Raw genomic sequence first — 19,120 nt, 5'->3', positions numbered from 1 at the left:
GTTGATGGCGGTGATGGTGTTGGAGCAGTGGAGGAAAAGACGTTGATGGATCGTAAATTCTTGGATCGGTATGTGTCTATGGGTGGGATCCAAAGACATACTATGAGGGATTTTTTTTTTGTGACTTTTACTATGAGGGATTTGATTAGTAAAATTGAGTTGTTAGAGAGAAGGATTTTGTTTATGATGAGAGAAAGATTTTAATTATTGATAATTTAAATATAATTGGAATGAATTGAATTGAGTTCATTCATGATAATAGTTCATATTATCGTGATAGTTTGTATAATTTTCGTTAATTTTAGTTTTTACTGTGTGTTCATAAATTTGATCATCAGCAATGATTTCGGCATTGTTGTTGTTAAAGTCGTATTATTGTTAAAGAAGAACAAAAATGCAAGAGAAGGAAAAAAAAAAGAGAAAAAAAAGAAGAAAAGAACATTTTAATAAATGTGCATTTTTTTTATGATAAATGTTATTAAAGACTTAATTACAACAAAATTATATTTTGTACAGAAATTTAATTATAAATTTTTAAAATGTAAAGACTAATTTGTAATTTTAGTAAAAAATATAAAAATTAGTGATATAATTTAACCTTTAAATAATAATTAATAAAGATTTAATTATAAAAATTTAATTATAATTTTTTAGATTCCAAAATTTTGATTAACAAAATAATTAAATTTTATTGTTATTGCGTCGTTGTTTGATAGATCACCTTTTTTTTCTCGAGCATAATGAAACCAGTAACCCCCAAGCCTTGTAATTTATTTGGTATATACGTCCAATTCATAAAATTGATAAAAAAAAAAATCAATAGAACCAAGTAAAACGGGACTGGAGTCTAGAGACCTTTCATTAGTATGGGGGGTGTTAGAAAACTTAGACAACAGCGAAAGTGCGAATCACTAAAATGTTGTCGTCCTCAACCTCAACGATCACTTTGATTTTTAGGTATTCTCTTCTCCGAATCCCTAATTTTGTTTCCTTCCCTTCCTCTTCATCCCTTCACTCTCATTCTGAGCCCCCATCCCTTCGTGAAGTTCATGAAGCTGTTGATTCCTTCACTCGCATGCTCTCTATGCGTCGCCCTCCATCCATCATCCAATTCACCAAGATTTTGGGATCTCTTGCCAAGACCAACCATTTCCCCACCGCCATTTCCCTTTTTCAGCAATTGCAAGCCAGGGGAATCGCTCCCGACTTGGTTACTTTGAACATCTTAATCAATTGTTGTTGCGCCATGAGTCGTATGACGCTTGCTTTCTCTGCTTTCGCCAAGATTTTCAGGATGGGTTTTCAGCCTGATGCCGTAACCTGAAAGGCCTCTGTCTCTGTGGGGATGTTGAAAAAGCACTGCACTTTCATGCCACAATGCTGGCTTATGGATTTCACTTCGACCAAGTCACATCAGCTGCTATTCAAGTGTTGAGAAAGATCCCACGGTATGGCATTGCTCCTAATGTCTTCATGTACAGCGCAATTATTGATAGCCTCTGCAAGGATACACTTGTAAGTCAGGCTTTTCATTTATACTCTAAAATGCTTGCTAAGGGAATTTCTCCTAATGTTATCACATACAGTTCTCTCATTTTTGGATTGTGTCTCGAGGGTCAATATAAGGAAGCCATTGATTTGTTAAGTGATATGGTGCTTAGAAACGTTACTCCAAATGTTCGTACCTATAGTATTTTGAACGATGGGCTATGCAAGGAAGGAAAGATCAAAGATGCTAAGAGTGTATTGGCAGTAATGGCAAAACATGGTGTGAAACCAGATGTAGTTACTTATACCAGCTTAATGGATGGATATTGTTTGGTTAATCAGGTAAATAAGGCAAAATATATATTCAACACAATGGCCCAAATTAGAGTGTTACCCAATGTTCAAAGTTACAGTATCATGATTAATGGCTTCTGCAAAAGTAAAATGGTCGATGAAGCCTTGAATCTCTTTGAAAAAATGCGTCGCAAGAACTTGGTTCCAGACACGGTAACTTACAGCACTCTTATTGATGGCTTGAGCAAATCAAAGAGAATCTCCCGTGCTTTGGAGCTTCTTATCGAGATGCATCATAGAGGTCAACCCGCTAATGTAGTCACTTACAATTCGTTGTTGGATGGGATGTTCAAAAACCAAGAACCTAACGAGGCATTTATGTTATTCAATCAAATGAAAGAGTGTGCCATTGATCCAGATATATTCACTTACAATATACTTATAGATGGCCTATGCAAAGGTGGAAGACTTATAGATGCAAAAGAGATTTTTCAAGATCTTTCCGTTAAAGGCTATCGTCCAAATGTGAGGACATACAATATTATGATCAATGGGCTCTGCAAAGAGGGCTTGTTTGAAGAAGCATTGGCACTCTTGTCAAAAATGGAAGGCAATGGTTTCTTACCAGATGCTGTGACTTTTGAAACTGTTATCCGTGCTTTGTTTGAAAAAGATGAGAATGACATGGCGGAGAAACTTCTTCAGGAAATGGTTGCTAGAGGCTTATTGAATTGATAAAAGAAGGTAAGATACATCAACTCAAATTGAAATTGCATCTCATTGTTGCTGAATATGTATCATAGTTTTGTAAATTCTGTGTCTGTCGGGTCAGAGGACTTTGGCAATGCCATGACATCAATATAATTTTGCACTTTCGATTTTTGCAATTGCTATCATCCTTTTTAATTCCACTACTTTATTGATTCTTTAGATTATATTCCTAGTTATAGCTTACAGATTTAGTGTTTAAGATCTGTTTATAGCAATCGAGTGTTCTTTACTGTTATTCTCTGAGATCATATATTTATCATGCTACAAACTAAGCAAAACTAAAATGATTGAAAATTTTGTTTTGTTGTTTGTTCTCTGTTATTCTGTTGTGCAACTTATTTTTCCGTAACTTTGTAGGTACCAAATATATATATATAATATCAAACTAATTCCTATGACTGTTTTATCATAAGCAACCATGAGCTATTGTTTATTTGATTGAATCCTCTGGGAATTGTCGTAAAAGGAAATTTAAGTAGGTAATAAGGATTTATTCTCCGGCTATATAGTTTTCACTTCCATCTTAAAAATAAACCCACCTTCTAAAATGCATGTCCCCTTTTTTCATCAACCTAAGCAACATTGAGTCAAGGTTAATATGGTTCATTTATCTCAAAATTTTTGGCCATTTTCTTAATGCTACTCAGTTGTATTGCGTGGAAATTGCTTCTGTTGAAAATATGTACATTATGAAGTATTTTTTCGGAGAATGTTTTTCTGTTAATTCTTAGATAAATTACCTCGTTATTTCTTGTGTAGACATTATTCTATTGTCTCTGTTTATTAGCATTTTGAAAAAAGTTACTAGCTTTGAGTTTTGTTTTGTGGTGTTTGAGATGGGAATGTTAAAACTTAAAAGTGAAACAATATAGAATTCTTTGGAATTGCAGTTGATTTTATTTGGTAAATTTATTTGCATAATTATTGCATTTATTTATTTATTATTTATTTTCAATTAGATGTTTGACTATGATATAGCTTTATTGCTGAATATTTCATATTTATGAAACTGATTTTGATCTTGTATTGGTGGTTGACTTAGGTTGAGGCTTGACATGGCTTTCATCCTTGTTTTTTTTCTCAAAGGTAGAATTTCATTTCATGAAAATTAGGATTTGGGTCCACGATGGACCACTTACAATACTAAAAGAGAGATTTCCCAACAAAACTTATCTAAATCAGGAAACAACATTGAAAGGGAAGGAAAGAGTAAAGTGAAAACTTCTTCAGACATTTCTAATCTTCTTCGCATTCCTCAGTTGAGCAAGCACGCTTGGAATTCTGATTCACTCCTTCTGGCTCGTTCAAGGACACAAGCCTCATCGAACTCTTCACCGTCAAACATGAATCTGTTGCGAGCCTTCCATATCTCCCACATCAGGTTTGCAGCTTCTCTCAATTTCTTCACGCCATTTCTGCTTCTTTTCAACTTCTCAGTTAACTCTATCCACTGTTGCCATACTTCTTGGTCCGTTTGACTTCCAGGGGCTCCAATTTCGGATCTGAGCCAAGTGGACCATGACTGACCACAGCTAATTATGCAGTGTTGGACTGTTTCTTCCATCGCGGTACATCTTCGACAGGTTGGTGGTATTGTTCTGATTCTTCCATGGAGGTGTTGGTTCACCGGCAATCCCTTGTGCATTACTTTCCAGAGGAAGATTCTTATTTTCGGTTGCACTTTCAGGTCCCAAATAGAAGTCCAGAGCTTCTTCTGCTGGCAGTGGAGTGGCATCAGATCGAGTGGAGGGTGGTAGAACTAGTGCGCCAGTAAATATCCTGAAGCCACGGTGTAGCAACCCTTTTTCTCCCTTGGCCAGGTAACTGAATCTTCCCCTTCCCCAATTTCAGTTTGTAAAATATTCTGTGCAATATCTGTACTGAATTGTTCTGCAATGAGCTGTTGGTTCCATTGCTTGTTTTCGTTTAGGAGTTGATTAACCCAAATTAGTTGTGAGTTAGTAGGAATTAACATCTGAGTAGATAATGCTTGTTGATTTTTGATCCAAGAGTCCTCCATTTACATATGGGTAAATACCAATCTACCATGTTATATGTATAAATTTAACTGGCTACACATTAATCCAAACTATGCTGAAGCTCTCTAGTGTGAATTTTCCTTTATACTTTGTTTTGTATTTGGCCCCTACGGAATCAATTGTGAGACACTAGAGTTCTTCTCAACTAATTTGGTTTCTTGTTGAATCCATACTCACTAGATTTTAAACTTCAAAAATCACTTCATCTCAAACGGATGAAATATTGCTGTTGCTATAAATTTTGCAAAGCCAATCTTTGCATTATAATTTGGTTCTTCATTTATATACTTCCATTCTAACTTTGTGTGGTGCGTGCTGCATAAAACAGTTGTAGACTTAAGCAAACAGTACTCCAAATAAACATTTGATACTGCGAAGGGAATAATTTTGCTTTATGGTGAGAGTATATGATATACAATGTGTTTTGGATATTGCAAGTTCATCAAGAGTTGTTTGAGACTCTACAGAAAGGGAAAATTTTAATATAGTTAACCAATTCTTTGTTCATTTTCACTGACATACAAAATGGGAGCTCAAGTTGAATAGTATTTTTTATTTTTTATTTTTTATTTTTTTCAGTTTTCGTTATGCAATCTACAATGCAGTTCTTTTCAGGTTTTACCATTTGTAGGCATAGGTAATTTAACTTTTGTTATGTCATTAAAAAGTTGCGATTCTACCTTGGAGCAGAAGAAAAAATGGTTAACTAAATTAAAAATTTTGGTGCTGGTAATTGTTGGCGCTATAAATTGTGACCGCTAGTATATTTTATATGGAGTATTTATTATGAAATGTAAATATAAAATTTACTAATATTATATGATAATTTTTTGTGTCAATATTATATGATAATTTATTATTTATTGTTAATTTTCTAGTATTAGGTCCTGCAAGATATCATAGGTTAAGTTTCACCTAATCAATTTATAAGAAGTTATTATATTGTTTTACATGTAACTAATTTTTTATATTATTGAAGTTGAATTATATTGTTTATTATTGTCTTATATATTATTGAATTTGAATTAAATTAATAATAATGTCATGTGACTTTAGATATAGTCTAGTTAATGCAATATAGTAGAAACAGATATTATAGTAAAAACATGAATCACTAATATATTTCTAGTCATGAGAACAAGATATTTGAGTGTTTTTCTTTTCCACCACCTCAATACATCAAATCTATTAGAATCTTTGGTTACATCATCTTCCAAATACCTATCTATCTTATTCTTATTGAGTTTACTTGGCTTTATTTTCTATGTTTGCTTCCATTTTCTCAAAGGATCTTTAATCATATCGCTATCATTTTCACTTATCTTTAAACTAAAATTTGGTTCGATATCTGAAGAAAAATTAGCATTGAGTGTTCGCTAATTTTGCCTCCAAATACTAATTTTCCCTGCACATATCCTTCTAATTCCTAATTTTCGATCATCGTTCATTCATAATTTGTCTCCAAATAATTTTTATCACCATCATTCAACGATGGTGAACACTTTCAGGACTCCAATAATAGTACTATACGTCTGGTATCTTCGTACCTTTTTTTGTTCTTTTCAAATTTAATACTCATGCTTTACTTTAAAATTTTTTGTTTGGTAAATTTTTATTTCAAAAGTCGATTACATTAATTTTTGTCAATGTGACTTACTCAGCCACCATAATCTATGCATGTTATGTAATTTTTGTCATTATAGTACGAATTCTATGTTATTATTTTTATCGTATTTGTTATGTATATAATGATATTTAAATAAATTTTCCTTCACGGAAAGTTCACATTCACGTAGAGCAGGTATTTTAATTTCTGTCTCTCCATTTATTCGCGGGGTTGATCCTAAAATTTTGCGGATACCTATTAGCCTTATTCAGTCGTGAATAATCCCAGCAGGTATTTACAGATGTAAGTTGTTTTGCCGAATATACAACTATGTAGCGATTTAACTATTCATATTGTTATGCAGCAGAGGCTTAAACCAAATGACAATCATATTGCCTCTTAATAAAGTTACACCAAATTCAAACTCCAGCTGAGACTGAGGAGAGGTTTGAGTACTAAAACCTCAAAGTGTGGGTGTGTGAGTAGTGTAATGACCAAAAAGAAAAAAAAAAAAAACTACTATTCAGATTGTTATAGAATTCATATCTAAGAATACTATCTTCTTCCAATTCTGCAGAATCTATTCTGCTTTCTTTGTCTCAAAAAATGTTAATATATTGAAGATACTATAATATTGATGACGTGAAATCTCATAATATATTCTCATCGAAGCAAGCAAGCCCCCATCCCAATAATAATAATAATAAAATTTCAGCATCAAATAAACAAAGATTCATATACATGAATTTTGTGGCTAAAATTTTTATATATGAATAATTTTAATGTGAAATACAAAAATATTTGATTATTTTGGTGTTTTATACGGTTGTGGTAGTAGCACAAAACATTCGTAATATTTTATAATAAAAAATATTATTTTAATAGAAGAAATACAAAACGTCACTAATGGTTTGTACATAACCATAGTAGTGTTTATCACATGGTTTGGTTCATCTTAAATGATTTCACCCTTAATAATATAATATTAAAAAGAAAAAGTTCGAATTTTGTTGGACTATTAATCTTAAATAGAGTAGCAGCCAACAAAACAAAAAATTTGGAACACCAAAACGAACGAGTCTCGTTGCACTTGATAACAACTAATAAATATCTAAGTATAAATTTTTTAATATTCTTTCCTAGCATAATATTAAATATTTTTGGTCTTTCACTTTATCCAAAAAAAATATATAGAATTGGACAAAATTTTATAAATAGGTGTATATTAAGTGTACCAGCAAAATTATGGTAGGTGTGATGCTAATCACTTCAAACACACTAATTCGACCTATTTTAATATTATATTACTCAACAAATTCTCTAAACCATAAACTTTAATTATTCTATTAGTATTTATAATTTTATCAAATTTTTATTTAGATTTTTATAATTTAAAAGTTTGTAATTAAATTCATATACTAGATTAAAATTTTTAATTAGATCATCTCTATTTTTTTTGTTAAAAAATACTATTTGTTTTAAAAGTTAATATTTTAGAATTATTATATTTTTTTAAATAATGACTAATAAAAATTTAATTACAAACTTTTATTTAATATAAAAATTTAATTGTAATTTTTTTAATTTTAAAAACTTAATTAAAAATTTGATAGAATTACAAAGACTAAAAAAATAATTAAATTTTTATTATTATTATTTGATGGGTCACCTTTTTTCTCGAGCATGATGAAACCATTACTCCCCGAAGCCTTATAATTTATTTGGTATCTAGGTCCAATTCATAAAGTTGATAAAAATAAAACAGGCGTGGAGTTTGGAGACATCTAATTATTATGTCGAGTTAATAGTCAAAATCGTCTCTGAAAGATATCCCGATTTTCATTTTGGTTCTCGAAAGATAAAATTAATCGAAATCGTCCCCGAAAGATACACGACTTGGTCACGTTCGTCCTTCCGTCATCTCTCTCGCTGAGTTGGCAAACGGTCGCTTACGTGTGTCGTTAACGGCCAGCGTGGCACACAAGCAAAACGACGTCATTTTGATACAATGCTCTCCCAGACTTGAAACGTTGTCGTTTAGTATTCAGAAGAGAGATTCAAATGTTGCAAAGTCTTACTCCCCTCTCATATCACCATCTCTCTCTGTTTCGCTAAAAAACGCATCGTCTCCCTCAAGGTATGCCTTAAGCCTTTCACACAAGTTCTGAACCTGCCATCAACATTCGTTAGTGTTGGTTGACGATCACAATAGAGGAGTTGTCGCTACTGGACGCAGAGTTGATCTTATCCTGGAGCAGCGTTGATAGTGGAAGAAGCCATAGTAACGGTGGAAGATAACGATGAAACTTTTTGCATGATTTTTGAGCTATAATGTGGTATGATGTATTCCTAATGTTGCGATCTTAGTATTTGTCTGATTTAGACTAGGGTTTGGGGTGAGCAAGGGTTTGTGTGAATGTTCTTTTATCATTTTAGTGTATTCGAATGTGTTGCTTTAACTGGCTCTGTGATGGTTTTTAGTTAGGAGTGTTTGATTTTAGTGATGGTTCTGTTGCATGTTCATTTTGGGGTAATGGTTGATTGGTACAAAGGGGGTTTAGTGGTTGGTGACACTTAGAGAATAGTTGTTGCTGCTCTGTTTCTTAATAGTGTTTTCGTGTTTGTAATTGTAGATAGAGGGTCCTCCTATGACATTTGTCTTTCACCATGGTGGGATGTTTAAACAGGAGAAGGATGGAGACATGGTATATGAACCTGATAATACAGAGGTATTGATGGGTGTTGGCGGAGACACACTCGATGTGTTTTTTATTAGGGGTTACTTTAAGGAGCTAGGATACATTGAAGCTGGAGACTGTTAGTGGAAAGTTCCTGGAGTTCCCCTTTCGTCCGGATTGAAAAAGTTAGTGATAGATGCAGATTTGCTTGCAATATGCAAGGACTGTAGGAGGAATCAACATTTGATCAACCTGTACTTTGAAAATTGCATCTCACAGTCATGTGTAGTGGACAATATGGAGGAAGATGTATTGTTTTTGGAAGCAAGAAGTAGCAAGAAGAAGAATACTTCCAAGGCTAAGAAGCACCATTCTCAACCTGCCAAGATGCCCCCTACAATGCCCAAGAAGCCAACTTCTCAACCCACTAAAGCAGCCTCACAGCCCAGTAAGCCTAATTCGCAGCCCATTAAAGCAGCCTCACAGCCCAATAAGCCCAAATCTCAGCTCACCAAGGCAGCCTCACAGCCCGGTAAACCCAATAAGCCCACTTATCAGCCCACCAAACCAGCATGTAAACCCATGAAAACTACCTCTCAGCCCTTGAAGGCTCCCTTGTAGTCCACAAAACTCCACTCTCAACCCACCAAAATCACCCTTCATGGCAAGACAATCCCACCTCATTCCAAAGCATTATCTCAACCAGCCAAGAACTCATAAACTAATAAGAACAAAGGAAATACTAGTGGGTGCAGAGTCACTAGATCTGAAAGATGTGTAAAGGAAGGTCTTATTCAAGAAGAGGATTCTCACACTCATGACTCATATAAAAGTGGTGAAGATGAGTTGTACTGGTCTCCCAAAGTTGTAGGAGACAATTTGTATAGCAGTGACAGTGATACTGACAGCGAAAAAGGTGCACCAAGAAAGAACAAGAAGTTTGAAGCCAGGGAGAAGTATCGGCCTCCTAAGTCTAGATTAGGGGACAAAGAAATAGACACTGATGACTCAAGCTATGAGGGGTTTGAAGATGAAGAAAGCTCTGACTCTGGTATGTTTAGAGTTTCCTTAGTGGTATTGATTTATTCATTGAAAGGGCAAGTGTTTTATATCATTCATGTTTTGATTTGGCAAATGTAGAAGGAGATGATGATGATCTTAATGGTGCCTTAGATGCTGACTCATGGCACTCAGACGATTCTGGTAAAGAGTTAGACTTTGATGAAGACTCGCCAGCTATTTATCCTCAATTTAATGAGAAGACCAAGTTTGGAGACCTGAAAGTTGAGGTAAGTATGACTTTCAAATCAAAAGCTGAATTTATGCAAGCTACTAGGGACTATACAATCCAATGGGGTAGAAATATTTTATTTACAAAGAACGATAAGGTTAGGGTTAGAGCTGTTTGTAAGTCAGAAGATTGTCCATGGGTAGTCTATTGTGCATGTAACAAACAAGACTTATCTTGGCAAATTAAAACTCTGGTTGATAATCATACCTGCCCTAGAAGGAGGAAAAATAGAGCTGCCACCCAAACTTGGACACTTAGTAAACTAGTGCCTAAGCTTAGGAAGCATCTGACTATGAAGCATCGAGAAGTGTATGATTGGTTTGTAAGAAAATGTAATGTGTACCTCAATAGCACTTGCATCACTGGGGCTCTGAAAGCAGCTAGAAACGTTGTGGAGGGTGATGAGATAGCACAGTATGGGCTGGTTTGGGATTATGCAAATGAATTACTAACTAGCAATCCAGGATCCACAATACAAGTTGGTGTCATCCCCATGCCTGAAAGTCTTCCTCTGTTGGAGCAGTTCTATGTGTGTCTTGATGCTTGCAAGAGGGGGTTTAAGGCAAGATGTAGACCCCTAATTGGGCTAGATGGAGCGTTTCTAAAGACACTGCATGGGGGACAAATACTGACAGCATGCGGACAAGATGCAAACAATCACATTTCCGTGATTGCTTATGTGATTGTCAGTATGGAAAACAAGGATAATTGACAATGGTTCCTAGAGCTCCTGCACAATGATCTCAGAGACTACACACAGAACAAATTCATCTCAGACATGCAGAAGGTAAGGATGAAATTGATGTACGATTACATGTTGTAGGGACTAATTTGATTTAATGAATATTATGTAAGGACTAATTTGAGTTAATATCTTTTTGGGTCTTGCCCTTGGTGCAGGGTTTAATCCCTGCCGTGTAGGAAGTGTTTCCAAGAGTTCACCATCGATTCTGCGTGTAGCATTTGTGGCGCAATTTCTCATAGCAGTGGGGGTAGCAGTGAGTTAAAAGACTTGGTGTGGGAATGTGCTCGGTCAAGGACAACAACCGGGTTTGATAGAAACATGAAGAGAGTAAAGTTGATCAACGAGAAAGCTTGGGAGTATCTTGATAAATGGCCGAAACAAGCATGGACGATGGCGCATTTCAATGAAGTTCCGAAAGTGGATAACATATGCAACAACGCATGTGAGTCGTTCAACGCAAAGATCAAGCACGAAAGGAGCAAGCCCATCCTAGCCTTAGCTGAAGAAGTAAGAAGAATCATCATGAAGAGTATGGTTGACAACAGGAAGAAGCTGCAGAACTATCAAGGACTTCTCCCTCGTGTTCAACAAAGTAGACTAGAAGCAATGACAATGTTGTCTCGCCATTTGGGCTCCTCAGTGGTCTGGTGATGAAAAAGAAGAATTGTACGAAGTGCATGGCTGGCCAACCAATATGGTGGTTGACCTGGGCAAGCACACATGCACCTATAGGTTTTGGTAACTCACAGGTAACAACTTCCAATGAATTTGATTTAATTAGTTGATAATGTCTTTAAACTAGATAAACAGATTTACTGAATATTTTAATTGGTTTCCAAAGGAATGTCGTGTATGCATGCAATATCAGCAATCCAGGACAACAATGACAAAAGGGCTGAAGAATATTGTCATGACTGGTTGAAAATAGAAGTTTGTAGGCGAACTTACTGTTTCAACGTCAATCCGGTTAAAGGACAGGATCTATGGGAAAAAAACTCTGCATCCAGCTCTAGTGCCACCCCCAATCAAGCCAAAACTTGGAAGACCGACAAAAAAAAGGAGAAAGGACAAGGAAGAACAACCAACTGGGTCAAAGACAAAGATGAAGAGAAAGTACAACCCAATCCGATGCATGTATTGTGGTGAGGTTGGACACAATAAACGAGGTTATGCTAAGAAGAAAGCTGTGGATGCTGAGGAACATGCCAGACAGATGCAGCTGCAACTAGCAGTTGTTGCCCCTGCTGCGACTGGTGCTGAACCCGAACTAAATACTGCCCCTGCTGATGTTGATATTGCTACAGAAGCAATAGAACCTTTGCCTGCACTTCCATCACCAATCTAGCCTCCAACAGTTATTGACATATCTCAATCCGAAAGTATTCCAGCAATCCAAACTACACAACAGGTTGTGTCATAACTACTCAACCTTAAAAAATTTCAGCTTTATTTAATTATTTAACAACTTTATTTGCTACTGGAATATGTAGGATCAAGTGGTAGCCAGGCCACCTAAGTTACAAGTGATTAAAGGAAAAACAAGAGCTATGTCCTCCCCAAAATCTACTGCAACTGCACCTGTGGCTGTTTATGCTAAGACCATCAAAAGGACAAGTTCTGCAACTGCTAAGAGGCTGGCCAACTTCATGACTTTTGTGCCTACTCCAGGCTTCAAGCACCCAAGGAAGAATGATAAAAAAAAGATTGATTAGTTAGAAATGTGTTGTGGTTGAATCTTTTTGTATGGGACAACATTCTCTTTTTTGTATGGTATTTATCTTTTTAGGACAATGTGTTGTGGTGTTATCAAAATCTCATAACTTTGCTATGGTGTTTATCTATTAAGAGAATGTGACAATTAGCCTTCAGTGACAACTTATTACTAAGGTTACTTAGTTTGATTACTTATTTTGTTTATGGCTTAGCATAACTTATATCAATAGTGACAGAGACTTGTTTGCAAAATTTCACAATTTATAATAATGAACATAGACTTGTTTCCAACTTTAAATAACTACTCCAATTCAGGCCATGGAGTTCAATACAGCATTACATTTTCACATAACATAACTGGGTTTACTTAGAAATACATATCAAACAATAAAGTATCACACTAATTACAACAACTCCAAACGTGAAAATCATTAGTAGTTTCTGTGCTTTAACCTTCAGCTTCCAAGCTGCTCAGTCTCCATGTCACTTTCAATCTCCATTTATCATAGTCACTTTCAACCTCCATATCAGTTCCTGCATCCTTCTTTGTACCACATACACCCACTTCTTCATAGACATCATCATCAACCTACATAAAATAATTACAGTGATTGTCCTTCTGCAATTTCAAAAAGGAGAGAGCAAAAAAATAAAAAAATACCCAACAACATAGAACAAGATGAAAATCATAAACTTTTTTCAACATCACTCACCCGATACCTTGGACATGCATGGAAGAATCTATTTGGGTTCTCTGCTGTCCCGAATTTTTTAATCACAGTCTTCAACCCACAGAAACATGATTCGTGATGTGTCTTTAACCTCCTCGTTCGCATTGAAACGCTAGAACCATGACTGTCGTGCGACGGATGCCACGAACCACCACCATGACCTCCATTTCCTGTCTCCATCCTCGCCGTGAACCAACAATTACACCTCCTACCGAGGTCTATTCCCACCCAAAGCGTTGACGGCAACTTATTTATCGTTGAATTTGGGATTAGGGTTTATCAACTCAGGGACTAATTTGACTTGTTATAATGGATTTATCTTGTCAGCAACACCATGGTACAACTTGGCTTCTGTCACCGCTGGTAGTTAACGACACACGTAAGCGACCGTTTGCCAACTCAGCGAGGGAGATGACGGAAGGACGAACGTGACCAAATCGTGTATCTTTCAGGAACGATTTCGATTAATTTGATTTTTCAAGGACCAAAATGGAGATCGGGTATCTTTCAGGGACGATTTTGACTATTAACTCTTATTATGTCATTAGGATTAAGGCCCAGTTTGGATAAACAACTTAAATAAGTTCTTTTGGAAAAAGAGCTTAAAACATAAAGATTTTTATTAATAGTAGCTTATAAATAAGTTATTTTGTATTTGGTTTTTTAGTTATAAAAGTACTTATTTTAAAGTTGTAGCGTTTGTATAAATAATTCAAAAAATACAATTTTTTTACACAAGAAATGAAAATTAAAATAACGATGATAACAAATACTTTTTAATATTGAATGTTGATTTTACATAATCTAATCACTAAGATTACAATCGTTTAGGCAATTGATTCTTTATTTGCTCTCTTATTAGTTCCATCTTTTAGACAATTAGTTCTTGCCATGTAATATCATTAGAAATTGGTTCTTCTACTTCATTTTCACCCACAACGGTGTTATTGAATGTGGTGAATAGTAATAAAATTTTAATTCATAATAATCTTGATGGCAATGCTAAAAAAAATTATTGTGTAGTTAGTGTTTGTTGTTTTATTGTATTGTGTATGATATGGTAGGTAAAAATAAAAAATAAATATAAAATATGTGTCAATGTATATTTTGTTGCTATTTCTTTTTTTTTTACTCCTATTAGCCTCCACCTTTATTAGGGTCAAGAACTTGTTATAATTAACTATAAAAATAATAGCAAACTATATAAAAATAAAATCACATGTAAAAAAAATAAAATTAAAACTGAGATTTCATACTGCAAACACTATTAAATACAAATTTAATAATATAAATAGAGCGATAAAAGAATAAAAAAAAACTAGAAGAAATATATGCAGTAGGTGATTCAGATGAAACATTATTTTAAATGGTGGTAGAGGGTCAATATTTTTAGCATATAATCATTACGTGAAAATGATGGTACAAACCTTAGTGCTTCTAACAGATAGAACATTGCTTAAAAATAGTAATAGAGGGCCAGTATTTACAACGGAAACAGAAAACATTTTCACAGAATCAAATAAAAAATAAAAGCATATTTTTTTGTTTTGAAGTCAATTTTTTGTAGAAAAATGATAGAATGCCTTAACAAAAAAAAAATCATATATTTTTACTTTCTTAAAAAATTGTGAATTAATTTGTCTTAAATTTTTTTTTTAAATAGTACCAAACTCGTGTGTTGTAAATCTTTATAATCCGGAAAAAAAAAAATAGCTTGTGCAATTTTCCAAACAAGCTCTAAAGCGACAGTGGGGGATAGGAACAGAACTAAAGCTGACAAAATTGAGAGGACTATTTCCGCAGAATTAGCAAACTCCCTCAAACTTAGACAACAGCGAAAGTGCGAATCACTAAAATGTTGTCATCCTCAACCTCAAGGATCACTTTCATTTTTAGGTATTCTCTTCTCCAAATCCCTAATTTTGTTTCCTTCCCTTCCTCTTCATCCCTTCACTCTCATTCTGAGCCCCCATCCCTTCGCCAAGTTGATGAAGCTGTTGATTCCTTCACTCGCATGCTCTCTATGCATCGCCCTCCATCAATAATCCAATTTAACAAGATTTTGGGCTCTCTTGCCAAGACCAACCATTTCCACGCCGCCGTTTCCCTTTTTCAGGAATTGCAAGCCAGAGGAATCGCTCCCGACTTATTTACTTTGAGCATCGTAATTAATTGTTGTTGCGGCGTGGGTCGTATGACGCTTGCTTTCTCTGTATTGGCCAAGATTTTCAGAATGGATTATCAACCTGATACGGTAACACTGAATACACTCGTTAAAGGCCTCTTTCTCTGTGGTAGTGTTGAAAAAGCATTGCGCTTTCATGACAGAGTGCTGGCTCATGGATTTCACTTCCACCAAGTCACTTATTGGACCTTGATCAATGGGCTCTGTAAGGCCGGACACACATCAGCTGCTATTCAAGTGTTGAGAAAGATCCCACGGTATGGCATTGCTCCTGATGTCTTCATGTACAGCGCAATTATTGATAGCCTCTGCAAGGATACACTTGTAAGTCAGGCTTTTCATTTAGTTTCTCCTAATGTTATCACATACAATTCTCTCATTTTTGGATTGTGTCTTGAGGGTCAATATAAGGAAGCCATTGATTTGTTAGGTGATATGGTGCTTAGAAACATTACTCCAAATGTTCGTACCTATAGTATTTTGATCGATGGGCTATGCAAGGAAGGAAAGATCAAAGATGCTAAGAGTGTATTGGCTGTAATGGCAAAACATGGTGTGAAACCAGATGTGGTTACTTATAGCAGCTTAATAGATGGATATTGTTTGGTTAATCAGGTAAATAAGGCAAAATATATATTCAACACAATGGCCCAAATTAGAGTGTCACCCAATGTTCAAAGTTACAGTATCATGATTAATGGCTTCTGCAAAACTAAAATGGTCGATGAAGCCTTGAATCTCTTTGAAGAAATGCGTCGCAAGAACTTGGTTCCAGACACGGTAACTTACAGCACACTTATTGATGGCTTGAGCAAATCAAAGAGAATCTCCCGTGCTTTGGAGCTTCTTGTCGAGATGCATGATAGAGGTCAACCCGCTAATGTAGTCACTTACAATTCGTTGTTGGATGGGATGCTCAAAAACCAACAACCTAACAAGGCATTTATATACACTTACAATATACTTATAGATGGCCTATGCAAAGGTGGAAGACTTCTAGATGCAAAAGAGATTTTTCAAAATCTTTCCGTTAAAGGCTATCGTCCAAATGTGAGGACATACAATATTATTATCAATGGGCTCTGCAAAGAGGGCTTGTTTGAAGAAGCATTGACACTCTTGTCAAAAATGGAAGGCAATGGTTACTTACCAGATGCTGTGACTTTTGAAACTGTTATTCGTGCTTTGTTTGAAAAAAATGAGAATGACATGGCGGAGAAACTTCTTCGGGAAATGGTTGCTAGAGGCTTATTGAATTGATAAAAGAAGGTAAGATACATCAACTCAAATTGAAATTACATCTCATTGTTGCTGAATATGTATCATAGTTTTGTAAATTCTGTGTCTGTTGGTTCAGAGGACTTTGGCAATGCCATGACATCAATATAATTCTGTTATTCTGTTGTGCAACTTATTTTTCCGTAACTTTGTAGGTACCAAATATATATATATATATATCAAACTAATTCCTATGACTTTATCATAAGCAACCATGAACTATTGTTTATTTGATTGAATCCTCTGGGAATTGTTGTAAAAGCAAATTTACGTAGGTAATAAGGATTCATTCTTAGGCTATACAGTTTTCACTTCCATCTTAAAAATAAACCCACCTTCTAAAATGCATGTCCCCTCTTTTCATCTAAGCAACATCAATTTAAGGTTAATATGGTTCAGTTATCACAAAATTTTTGGCCATTATCTTAATTAATGCTACTCAGTTGTATTGCTTGGAAATTGCTTCTGTTGAAAATATGTACACTACGAAGTACTTTTTCAGAGAATGTTTTTCTGTTACTTCTTAGATAAATTACCTCGTTATTTCCTGTGTAGACATTATTTTATTGTCTCTGTTTATTAGCATTTTAAAAAAAGTTACTAGCTTGGAGTTTTGTTACGTGGTGTTTGAGATGGGAATGTTAAAAGTGAAACAATATAGAATTCTTTGGAATTGCAGTTGATTTTATTTGGTGAATTTCTTTGCATAATTATTGCATTTATTTATTTATTTATTTTCAATCAGATATGGGACTATGATATAGTTTTATTGCTGAATATTTCATATTTATGAAACTGATTTTCATCTTGTATTGGTGTTTGCAGCTTCTCTCAATTTCTTCACGCCATTTCTGCTTCTTTTCAACTTCTCGTTAACTCCATCCACTGTTGCCATACTTCTTGGTCCGTTTGACTTCCAGGGACTCCAATTTCGGGTCTGAGCCAAGTGGACCATGACTGACCGCAGCTAATTATGCAGTGTTGGACTGTTTCTTCCATCATGGTACATCTTTGACAGGTTGCGGGTATTGTTCTGATTCTTCCATGGAGTTGTTGGTTCACCGGCAACCCCTTGTGCATTACATTCCAGAGGAAGATTCTTATTTTCGGTTGCACTTTCAGGTCCCAAATAGAAGTCCAGAGCTTTTTCTGCTGGCAGTGGAGTGGCATCAGTTCGAGTGGAGGGTGGTAGAACTGGTGCGCCAGTAACTATCCTGAAGCCACGGTGTAGCAACCCTTTTTCTCCCTTGGCCAGGTAACCGAATCATCCCCTTCCCCAATTTCAGTTTGTAAAACGTTCTGTGCAATATCTGTACTGAATTGTTCTGCAATGAGCTGTTGGTTCCATTGCTTGTTTTTGTTTAGGAGTTGATTAACCCAAATTAGTTGTGAGTTAGTAGGAATTAACATCTGAGTAGATAATGCTTGTCGATTTTTGATCCAAGAGTCCTCCATTTACAATAGGTAAATACCAATCTACCATGTTATATGTATAAATTTAACTGGCTACACGTTAATCCAAACTATGTTGAAGCTCTCTAGTGTGAATTTTCCTTTATACTTTGATTTGTATTTGGCCCCTTTCGTAATCAATTGTGAGACACTAGAATTCTTCTCAACTTATTTGGTTTCTAGTTGAACCCATACTCACTAGATTTTAAACTTCAAAAATCACTTTTCTCATGAAACTCAAACAAAAATCACTTCATCTCAAACGGATGAAATATTGCTGTTGCTGTAAACTTTGCAAAGCCAATCTTTGCATTATAATTTGGTTCTTCATTTATATTCTTCCATTCTAACTTTGTGTGGTGGTTGCTGCGTAAAACAGTTTTTAGACTTAAGCAAACAGTACTCCAAATAATCATTTGATACTGCAAAGGGAATAATTTTGCTTTATGGTGAGAGTATATGATATACAATCTGTTTTGGATATTGCAAGTTCATCAAGAACATGATGGCTCTGTCATCAAGAGTTGTTTGAGACTCTACAGAAAGGGAAAATTTTAATATAGTTAACCAATTCTTTGTTCATTTTCACTGACATACAAAATGGGAGCTCAAGTTGAATAGTATTTTTTATTTATTTATTTATTTTTCAATTTTCGTTATGCCATCTACAATGCAGTTCTTTTCAGGTTTTACCATTTGTAGGCATAGGTAATTTAACTTTTGTTATGTCATTAAAATTCTACCTTGGAGCAGAAGAAAAAATGGTTAACTAAATTAAAAATTTTGGTGCTGGTAATTGTTGGCGCTATAAATTGTGACCGCTAGTATATTTTATATCTAGTATTTATT

At 35.0% G+C, this 19,120-nt stretch overlaps 2 protein-coding genes across 12 annotated transcripts; both read left to right on the top strand.

The window, feature by feature from the left end:
- The first annotated feature begins 807 nt into the window (after window positions 1–807).
- On the top strand, window positions 808–6,869 carry LOC112750941 (uncharacterized). 9 transcript variants are annotated; one of them, XM_029293306.2, is made up of 6 exons: window positions 808–1,448; window positions 1,587–2,526; window positions 3,596–3,639; window positions 3,813–3,934; window positions 4,039–4,136; window positions 4,241–6,869. In XM_029293306.2, exons 1-2 carry the CDS (start codon window positions 1,378–1,380, stop codon window positions 2,515–2,517), a joined length of 1,002 nt encoding a protein of 333 aa, XP_029149139.1. In that variant the 5' UTR covers window positions 808–1,377; the 3' UTR covers window positions 2,518–2,526; window positions 3,596–3,639; window positions 3,813–3,934; window positions 4,039–4,136; window positions 4,241–6,869. The 9 variants fall into 9 exon arrangements, with proteins under 9 accessions (XP_029149139.1, XP_072073086.1, XP_029149136.1 ...); XM_072216985.1 differs by having other exon boundaries at window positions 3,736–3,934; XM_072216981.1 differs by having other exon boundaries at window positions 809–2,526; window positions 4,241–6,489; window positions 6,566–6,869.
- An 8,208-nt stretch (window positions 6,870–15,077) lies between these two features.
- LOC112750939 (uncharacterized) lies at window positions 15,078–18,379 on the top strand. Of its 3 annotated transcripts, none has more exons than XM_072216977.1 (3): window positions 15,078–16,810; window positions 17,645–17,837; window positions 17,942–18,379. In XM_072216977.1, the coding sequence occupies exon 1, from the start codon at window positions 15,212–15,214 to the stop codon at window positions 16,799–16,801; it is 1,590 nt and encodes a 529-aa protein (XP_072073078.1). In that variant the 5' UTR covers window positions 15,078–15,211; the 3' UTR covers window positions 16,802–16,810; window positions 17,645–17,837; window positions 17,942–18,379. The 3 variants fall into 3 exon arrangements, with proteins under 3 accessions (XP_072073078.1, XP_072073079.1, XP_072073080.1); XM_072216978.1 differs by having other exon boundaries at window positions 15,080–16,810; window positions 17,645–17,844; XM_072216979.1 differs by having other exon boundaries at window positions 15,081–16,810; window positions 17,645–17,822.
- Window positions 18,380–19,120: the final 741 nt, after the last annotated feature.

The sequence above is a fragment of the Arachis hypogaea genome, chromosome 15 (genome assembly GCF_003086295.3).
Source record: "Arachis hypogaea cultivar Tifrunner chromosome 15, arahy.Tifrunner.gnm2.J5K5, whole genome shotgun sequence".
Lineage (NCBI taxonomy): Eukaryota > Viridiplantae > Streptophyta > Magnoliopsida > Fabales > Fabaceae > Arachis > Arachis hypogaea.
Note: the sequence above shows the minus strand (reverse complement) of the source record. Positions and strands in the feature narration are given on the sequence as shown.